The 10,043-nt window shown below is 43.2% G+C and overlaps 1 protein-coding gene across 1 annotated transcript; it reads right to left on the bottom strand.

The window, feature by feature from the left end:
- Window positions 1-1,101: 1,101 nt before the first annotated feature.
- LOC139835589 (uncharacterized) lies at window positions 1,102-9,731 on the bottom strand. The gene is made up of 6 exons (XM_071825453.1): window positions 9,438-9,731; window positions 9,190-9,216; window positions 8,979-9,067; window positions 2,865-3,137; window positions 2,678-2,784; window positions 1,102-1,622 (listed from the first exon to the last, which is right to left on the bottom strand). The coding sequence occupies exons 1-6, from the start codon at window positions 9,729-9,731 to the stop codon at window positions 1,459-1,461; spliced, it is 954 nt and encodes a 317-aa protein (XP_071681554.1). The 3' UTR covers window positions 1,102-1,458.
- Window positions 9,732-10,043: the final 312 nt, after the last annotated feature.

Here is a 10,043-nt window from a genome sequence, read left to right as displayed (position 1 = left end):
GTACAAATAAAATCATTGTTGTTTGTGCTAGTAAAGACACACAACTTAGTATTTTTAGGAGTACCCATTTTAGGAAAATTAAAACATAGCAAAATAAATAAAAGCTATAATAGAAACTAATTTTTTTTGTGTTTTTGATATAATGAAGCAAACAATACAAAGTAAAATAAACTAAGCATAACAATAACAAAGTAAAGAGATTGGAGATGAGAGACTCCCCTTGCAGAAATCCTCTTTCTCCTCGACAACGGCGCCAGAAAAGTAGCTTGATGAGTGCAGAGCACACCGTTGGGAAACCCCAAGAGGAAGTATGATGAGCACAGTAGCAAGTTTTCCCTTAGTAAGAAACCAAGGTTTAAACGACCAGTAGGAGAAAGGAGTGACTTCTAAAGGTGTTGCTAGCTGACTTTTGGCAGGGCGCACTACCGGCGTCAGCAACAACGTGGAACCCGCACACAACACAACCAAATTTTTTTGCCCCAACTTACAGTGAGGTTGTCAATCTCACCGGTTTTGCTGAAAATAAAGGATTAACCGTATAGTGTAGAAAGAGATGTCTGTTTGCAGTGGAATTGAAGAGAACAGTGCTTGCACTAAGTAAACATAACAAGTGTTTGCAGTAGATGCTTTTATCAGTGTAAAAGAAAGGACCGGGGTCCACAGTTCACTACAGGTGTCTCTCCATAAAGATAAATAACATGCTGGGTGAATAAATTACAGCTGGGCAATTGCCAGAATAAAGACCATACATGACAAGATTCATTTGGGCATTACAACATAATACATAGACAGTAATCCAACTGCGTCTATGACTAATAATCCACCTTGCGGTTAGCGTCCGCACCCCTTTCAGTGTTAAGTTGCAAGCAACAGATTATCGCATTAAGAAATTTGTGTAAAGTAAACAATAGAATTATCTTTAGACAAAACATTGTTGTTTTGTCCCTATTAGCAACAAAACATCTACAACCTTAGAAATAATTGTCACTCTTCCAGATTACTAGAGGCATGAACCCACTATCGACCATAAATACTCCCTCTTGGAGTCACAAGCATATACTTGGCCAGAGCATCTACTAGCAACGGAGAGCATGCAAGATCACAAATAACATATGCCAAGTATATAATCGATCTCAACCATAGTATTCAATATTAATCGGATCTCAGCAAACACAATATGTAGCATTACATAAAGATGATCTTGATCATGATAGGAGCTCACAAGATCTAAAAATGAAGCATAAATTGGAGAAGACAACCATCTAGCTCCTGCTATGGACCCGTAGTCCAGAGATGAACTACTCACGCATCACTTCGGAGGCGGGCATGGCGATATAGAGGCCTCCGGTGATGATTTCCCTCTCCGACAGGGTGCCGTGGAGAGTTTCAGAACCCTCCCGAGCTAGGGTCGACGATGGCGGCCGCGACGGAACTTTTCGTGGATGGAGGCTCGGGTGTTTAGGTTTTTCCCGAACAGGTGAATAAATAGGCGGAAGGGCGAGGTCGGTGGGTGCCCGAGGGTCCCACACCACCCCTAGGCGCGACCAGGGCATGGGCCGCGCCAAGGGCTGGTGTGGCCGCCTCGTGGTGCCCCTTCATCTCTCCTCTGGACTCCGTCTTCGCTACAGTAAAATAGGAACTTCGACTTTTGTTTCATACAATTCCGAGTATATTTCCTATACAACTTTTCTGAAATACAAAACAGCAGAAAACAGGGAACTGGTACTGTGATATCTTGTCAATAGGTTAGTTCCGGAAAATGTATAAAAGTGCAACGAAGTGTAAACAAAACATATAGATATTGGTGTAAAACAAACATGTAGCATAAAAATTTATAGATACGTTTGCAACGTATCATCGGCAAGTGAAAATAAAATTAAAGACCAAATCCTTATGAAATTGCACCCAATTCATTTTAATTCAGTGTCAGTAATAGACCATCATATGAACTTGCACCCATTTCATTATAAACTTGCACCCAATTACTTATGAACTCCTAAGTTGAGCACCCACCTCGTGTAACTAGCAAGCATAATAAGAAACATAGCTGCTCTCACTGAAACATTTAGTAGCAAAATCACTGTTGGCAAACATCATAAACCATGAGGCAAACATATGAAATTCATGTCATTTGAATCTCTTGCTAGGAATAATAGAACAATTTCTACTGAATTAAAACTCAAAAAGAAGAGGAGCCCTGAATTTACTTCAGAACTTGTCCACTACAAAATGCCAATGGCAGCTTCTTTACAACACAATAATATGTAAGATTGTCTGATGTCCAGGAATAACTTGTATACCAACGGATGCTCATACAAGTAACACAATCCAAAAAGAAATAATGCAAGAACTAGATTCGGTATTTCGTGGGCATTTCAGTGCAGTTCCTAAGCCACCTTTCAAAGCACAATTCCAAACACAACAGGTACAACGCCGGTGTACGAGACGAAGTAATCAAACAAAACCAAATGCTAGTAACAGGGTCGATCTGATTTATCTGACTACAAGCTAGATGTGGGTAACAAAACAAGCGAGATCTTCTACCATGAAATAATTACTTTGGATAGCTAACCGTGAGCTTAGTTCAGTAATCAGCAACGCATACAGCTACCCTACTGAGCTAGAATACAAGGTATCAAGGAAAGCAACTGCAGTGCCGAAGGCAGCAGCGATTTACCAGTGATGAGGAGCAGGCCAGACTTGAGCGGCTTGAGGAACACCACGCGCTTCCCCATGTACCTCCTAGCGAGCAGGATCAGCACCGTCCCGGGCGTGATGGTAGACCTGCGAGCGAGCGACAAACCAAATCGATATCAGCGTAAAGCTTCCGCACGGGATCGAGAGAGACAGGCGGCATGACACACCTGAGCTTGGTGGGCTTCGGCTTGCGGGTGCTGACGGTGCGCAGCTTGACATCATCGGCGGGGTAGAACTTGGGCTCAGCGGCGGTGGCAGGCTTCGCGGCCTTGGGGAAGGCTCCGCCATTCTTGGCCTTGATGGCAAAGAGGCCGCGGCGGTGGTAGGAGCTCCTCCTGGTCACCGTTGTCGTCGTCCGCGCAGGGAGGGGAGGAGGGCGGCTGCGGAAGGGAGGAGGGAGGGGGCCGGATGGGGGTGCGGAAGGGGAGGAGGGCGACTGCCTACGGGCAGATATACAGACCGAGCAATAATTGGGTCTATTTCTATGGTGCACCGAGCTAGGTTATGTGGCACACGTGGTCCTGTGCGTCACAGAAATAGTGAAATCAATTATTGGGGCTGGCCGAGAGTGGGGCCCACCATATTTTTGTGGCGCATGTGTGCCTGGTGCGCCACAAAAACATGTTATTTCAGTGGCGCACCTAATTTATGTGGCGCACGCAAAAATGGTGCGCCACTAAATAGCCTCACACCTATAGCTAGTTTCCTACTAGGGCAAGTTCAAGTGTTTAAAAATAATTTACCAGTCAATACAACGCGTAGATGGCTTCCGTGTTGAGAGAGGAGTTGAAATGGTATCAACGATCTAACGTACAGTTCATCTTGGAAGTGATTCGAATACAAGATACTTCCACTCAGTCGCTAATGGCAGATATAGGAAGAAACATATTCATTCCCTTGTTCAAGATGAGGGTATGATTGTTAGCCATGAACAACACAAATCTTACATTACTAGTTATTATAAAAATATCTTTGGGAAACCTGAGGAAGGGAATTTTTCTATTAATGAATCCATGATTCATGATATTCCCCAAGTTTCTGCGGAGTAAAATGCCTTCCTTACAACACCTTATACCGAGGATGAGGTAAGAAAGACAGTTTTCCAAATGAAACATACCAAAGCCCCTGGACTGGATGGTTTTCGAGCAGAGTTTTATCAAAACTTCTGGGACATAATCCAATCGGACCTTATGGCATTGTTCAGTGCGTTGCATGAAGGTCAACTACAGCTTTTTCGCCTTAATTTCGGTGAGATAATCTTACTGTCAAAAGTTAATGAAGCAGAAAGGATCAAACAATATCGTCCTATATGTCTTCTTAATGTGAGCTTTAAGATATTTACAAAAACTGCAACTATTAGGCTTAACTCTGTTGCTGATCATGTAGTGCGACCGTCTTAGAAGGCGTTCATTCAAGGCAGGAATTTCCTTGATGTGGTAGTAACCTTACATGAGACAATGCATGAGCTCCATAGGAAAAAGTTTAATGGTGTTATTTTAAAAATTGACTTTGGAAAAGCTTATGATAAATTCAAATGGTCTTTCCTTCAACAAATACTCAGAATGAAAGGTTTTTCTGATGAGTGGTGTGCTCTGATTCATAACTTTGTTTTCGGTGAAAGTGTCGCCACTAAAGTCAATGATGACGTGGGAAGATACTTCCAAACGGAAAAAGATTTAAGTAAGGAGATCCATTATCACCGGTATTATTTAATATCGTGGTGGATATGCTTTCCATAATCATCGAGCGTGCAAAGGTTGGCGGTCAAGTTGAGGGTAGTGCCGCATCTGGTAGATGGTGGTTTATCAGTCCTTCAATATGCCAATGACACGGTTCTTTTTATGGAACATGACCTTGAGAAAGTAAGAAATCTTAAGTTGATCTTATCGGCATTTGAAAAACTTTCAGGTCTTAACACTACAAACAACGCAAGTTCATAACAATTTTAGTTCGTCGGTGAATGTCAAAAATCCTTCACGGACACGTGATGCTGACGGTTTGGAATACCGTGGCGAACCACACGTCACAGATGGACCAGCTGACGGTTAGAAAAATGCGTCATGGATCCATGACGGCTAGGTCCAAGCCCAAATCTCAGCTGGCCCGGTGCATTGTGACGGGAATAACCGTACGCGGCAGGAGGTCACACATGTCAGAGAACGTGTGGCCCTATAGGCTCTGCCGTGTCGCGTCACGTGATCATTTGTCATCTAGTATGACATCATCCGACAACGTTGCTTCCAACAAAGTTCGTGTATAATACACGTGGTGCATCCTGATTAGCACAACTTGCTCCATAGTTTGGACACGTGCCGAACTTGTAGATAAACAAAAATCTTCAGCCAACCAATTGTGACTGGACACGTCGCACAACATGTGGACCCAACCGCCCATGTGGCGCTCGCACAGCTCGTGAGAATGACATTTCTGGGCCAACTACTAGCTGACACCTGTCGATGTATGGATAGCCCATTATGACGTACGGACTGCAACCCAAAAAAATGTAGCCCACAACGTACAGAGCCAACTATGATCAGGCGTAGACGGTCCAACTATGACTGGGCCACTTTATGGAGTGGCCCATAAAAAACCCTTCCAGCCCATTGACTGGTAAATATTGGGCTGATTATACGCAAGCCCAACAGTGAAAATTCGGAAAATAGAGGAGGCCTACTGAGCAGTGTGTCTCCCTGAAAAGATCCAGACGAGTCAGTTCTTTATCATTGTATTTAGGTCCCTAGAAAGAAACACATACATTCAACCAACGTATATGTTTGATGGGTCTCTATGAAGATAGAGTTCACATGATTGACATATGTTTGCTGCAGAAAGGATCAGCTACTACCGAAATAGGAATTTAGCATTCAAACAGCTACTACCAAAACAGTAATTTAGCTTAATGTGCATGCAACTTTCGATAACGGAATTAATTCATTCCCCAATATGGAAGAGTCAGCAATCTGTTTTGATACAAGGAATTGGATACACTAAGGTGATATTATGAGATACAAACAAATGTTACAAAAACAGACACAGGCAGAACATGGATCGAGCAAAGAATAAACTGAATAACTCCAGACAACAAACACCCATTGCACTATTCTATTGAGCTAGGGACATGTCTTGACTTACCAGATTTTCCAAGTGTGATGAGTAGCTGCATGGCCCAGTTGTTTGCTGGAACTGAACCATTAAACGGTTCATGGTGTTAATAGTGGAATTAGAAATATGTGAATACACATATACAACACAACAAATCTGATTTCAGGGAAAACTAACCATGCTCTTCGGCTCCGAACAATATGTCACAAGTCTGGTCCACTCAGCGTTAGTCATCGATGTGATGGTGCTTTCTTTTGAAACATCATTGAGAGCATGGATATCAAAGTACGTTTTTTTCAGGAGGTGTCATTGTTGGCGAACTCCTTTCTGCACATGCTTTTTACAGGAAGCTTTTACTGGTGAAACTTTTGTGTCCATATCAAAGTTTTCCCAGTGACATGAAAGAACATAAATAAGAATAACAATCTCTAAAAATTAAAGGCTTGACAAACAACGCGGAAAGGAATGCAGTATGTACTAACAACAACTTTCCCAATAAAGTCACAGAGAAGCCTAGTGTCTTCCCTATAGTCCTTCCAATGCGTGCGCACATGCACGTGGATCCTGATTGCAATGTTGCATTCAGTTGCAAACTTGGCAGTAATGAGAGCTGACTCCAGGCTTGTCCTCCCTCTTGAAATGACAATTGACAGTTTGCCACCCGTGATCGGGGCAACCTGATGAGTCTTTTTTCCTTTGTTAGTAGGATGGAGCAGGTCTTGTTCTGTAGCATCAATATATGAAAAATATAAACAAACAGGGGAGGCAAAAAGCATATGGTCATCATGCAACAAGAGCTAACCTAAATGAATGTTAGCACTTTATAGTACAATAGTCTAAGTGTAGTAAGCACCATGTACTATAACTTTCCTTCAGTAAGTGGACGATTCTGATGGCATGATATGTTTGGCTCAAGGCTAGGTTTTGTTATACAACATTTCCTTGCAGGCATAGTTCTTGTAGGTACTCATCTACATCATCGAGTGATTCCCGCAACATTCTGTAGCTTGACCTGTTAGGTCTAGAAGTTTGGAGGTCTGGCAATGACTTTTTTGTGCCCGAGAAGTTTATGGCTCCATCCATAGGCCCTCGTTAAGCCTCTTAGTTTATCCTGTTAAAAGCGAAACATGGTCATTTAGGAAACCATGTCGCGAGCAGCTCGCTAGCATTGCCTCCACGGGCAACGAATATAGTGCCAGCACTACCAGTAAATATGCTCCCACTGTCTCACGAAAGAAGTCGCAAAATATGTCCAGATAAATACAAATTTTGACAAAATTAAGATGTCATTTAAGGAACAAAGAGAATACAAAAATTAAGGTGCAAAATTCGAACAGTAAATTCATAAAGTGAAAAGCACGTGAAACTGGCTCAAATATATGATAAGGCGCAGCGATATGGAGGAACTAGGACCTTAGATGTTAATATATCTGGTGAGGGCTGAAGCTTCTCGTCATATGAGGGATCCAGAACATCATCTTCGTCATGGGGCACATATGCCGATATCCTTTTGCGGCCCAGCGGAATGTTGGTGCCACATGTTGGTGTGCTTTCAAACCTCGAACCCTTCAAAGAAACACACCAATGCATTGGTCAAGCAAGCTAGCTTTATAAAAACTAGATGGGTGGCCCGCGCAAATTGCGCGGCTAGCAATGAGATTTTTTTAATCTTCATGTCTAATGTATTTATGTTCTTCTTGATACTATTTTTGGAGCATTTTTACAAAAGTAGCAAGTGAAAATTAATTAAATAATTTATTTTAATCAATTATAGAGTGTCCCAACTACTCACTCTTTTCATTGTGGGTGATTTGTTGATTGAGCAAGCAGAAAAAAAGCCAAGAAGTAAAAACTACCTGACATGTGCCCAAATGATTTTACTGGAATTCAATTGCCTCTTATTCAAGAAATGAGAACCCATCTAATAAGTCTACGCTTAGCATCCATTATGTAATACCATCCGAAACCTGCAAAATGAAGAATATATGAAATAGTATAAACAAACAATGTAGTGTTTTAGGTGAACCGAGGCAGTGAACTGCTTTAATTGTTGTTTTAAGCATCGATGGCACGGAGTAGCAGATATTTGCTGCCCTGCGAAAAAGATCAGTGATAGTTTCTACTCATCCGTCTTAAGATATTTGCAAGCAAGCGATTTTAACGTGCAACATGCTAATCAAAAAAAGATTATTTGAAAATTTATGGCCTTATCACATCTGAAAATAAAATAATATTTAATGCGTACGCTAAGAACCTTCAGATTACACTTCATTGTGAATTTGTTTACCTTCTACTATATGTTACGAAGAGCTCTTTTACGGTGATAGGCACGGAACTTTGGTTCCGTCTAATCAAATTGTGGTTCCATCTAATCTAATTTTTTATGACCGTTGATTAAATCTGTAATAATTTTCCTGTAACTTCTATAATGCTACGATAATTGTCAACGGACGTTTTAGACTCCAACTCATTAAATCAGTATAATCCAAAAGCTGATAGAAACGAAAAGCGGGCCAAATCAGAGTTCTTCCCACGAGCGACTGCCACCGCCACCTCGCAGCCGTCGCCGTCCCGCAGCCGCCGCCGCCCCCGCCGCCCCGCAGCCTCCGCCGCCACCGCTCGCCCGACGCGTGGACTGACAGCCCGGCCTCTCTGTCGCATCCGCGAGGCGCCACCGCGAGCCGCCGCCCCTCCCCGCGTCGCGGGACTCACATCCCCGGCCTCTCCGTCGACAACCCCTCTCCTCCGCCGCGAGCCGCCACCCCCTGCTCCCGTCGCGGGGCCCCATCTTGTCCGCCGCAGCCGCCGCCACTTCCTCTATCGCGGGGATCGCCTAGCGGGAATCGCCGGGAGCATCCAACTATCAATCGCTTGACGTCGGTAAGCTCCGATTCATAAAAAATAATACTACATTAGTACCAGCACATTGTTTGTTCTTCACTGTGGAACCACAGTATTAAGTACAACACTAAGATTTGCACACAAAGTATCATCATATTTATTTTTCTTTTCGTTGCATGGAGATTCAGTTAGAAAGTAAACAATATGAAATTGCACACAGATGATGAGCAATATGGATCTCATGGTTTAAGAATCTGATACAGCCTTAGGACTTCAGTATCGAATGCTTCTTTTCAAACAGTTGGTCTATTTTATACAAGTATAATGGGTTAGCCAACCTCACTTGGAGTTTAATATGCACAGCTAAGAACAACAACACTGCTGAATTACTGAAACCATCACCAAGCTTCTGCTCTTTGAGCTGATCCTGTGATGATTGTCAAAGGGAAATGAGAACAGAAAAACAGAACAGAGTCAACTAGAGATTGTACAACTTCTTTATTGCTATGGCAAACCGTAAAAAAAATCAGATCTAAGGTACTAGCAAACCGAAACACTAACTTTTGTTTCCACAATCTGTACAACAATTATTCTGTACACCAGTCAATGCTACAATAGCTCCAGCTGGTCACCATCGTCGTCCTCCCCTGCAAGCTTCTCAATCAACAGCTCCATGGTCTTGATATACTTAGGCATGTAATGTTCCCCTACCATGGATTTCCCCAGCCGAATCTTGCTGTAGAGATGTCGAGGTGTCTCATATAGGGTGACAACTTCCTCCTGGCCACCTTGCTGACTTGTGGTTGGCTCTGCAGCTGGTAATGCAACCAGTGCAGTATTCGTCCTGGAGGATATAGCTGGAGGGGATCTTCAGAAGGTCCTGACGGTGGCGTTTCATGCTGCTTGCTGGTCAAGGATTCTTGAAATTCCATGGCCTGTCCTTTGTCAGTTCCTATCGGAGGTGATTTATTGTCCTCTCTGTTAGTGTCCTCATCGTCTGACGCTCCAAGAGAAACTGAGGCTAGCTTCTGAGCTGCTGCTTCAGTGTAACTTTTTTCAGTTCTGTCATCAACATCAGTTTCATTTGTCATGTCCTGAGTACCACATGACCAGCAAACTAGCGAAGGGCGTTTCTTCACATCACAATAGATATCTTCTGAAGGCTTAATCTCAGCCTGGCAAATCATATGGCATTATGTAACAACAACATCCATCTGTCTCGACTACAAGATCCATCGGCGGACCCTGCGAGACGGGGCCGCCGAGAGCAATGAATCTCCTAAGCCTAAACTGTCGCGGACTGGGGTTGGACGCGGCGGTAGGCGAGCTACGGGACCTGGTTAGGATCTACAACCCAGCGGTGGTTTTCTTAAGTGAAACAAAGAAGACAAAGGGAGCCATGG

This window comes from Lolium perenne, chromosome 2, assembly GCF_019359855.2.
Source record: "Lolium perenne isolate Kyuss_39 chromosome 2, Kyuss_2.0, whole genome shotgun sequence".
NCBI lineage: Eukaryota > Viridiplantae > Streptophyta > Magnoliopsida > Poales > Poaceae > Lolium > Lolium perenne.
This window is presented reverse-complemented; position numbering and strand designations above follow the sequence as displayed.

What these genes read in the sequence shown, in the direction of transcription:
- LOC139835589 (XM_071825453.1), bottom strand. Translation starts at nt 9,731, where the DNA reads ATGACAAATGAAACTGATGTTGATGACAGAACTGAAAAAAGTTACACT. An exon ending in CCGAAGCCCACCAAGCTCAG is followed by an intron (nt 2,785 to 2,864) that starts GTGTGTCATGCC and finishes GCTCGCTCGCAG; the next exon opens with GTCTACCATCACGCCCGGGA. An exon ending in TGGCCTGCTCCTCATCACTG is followed by an intron (nt 1,623 to 2,677) that starts GTAAATCGCTGC and finishes ATTTTACTGTAG; the next exon opens with CGAAGACGGAGTCCAGAGGA.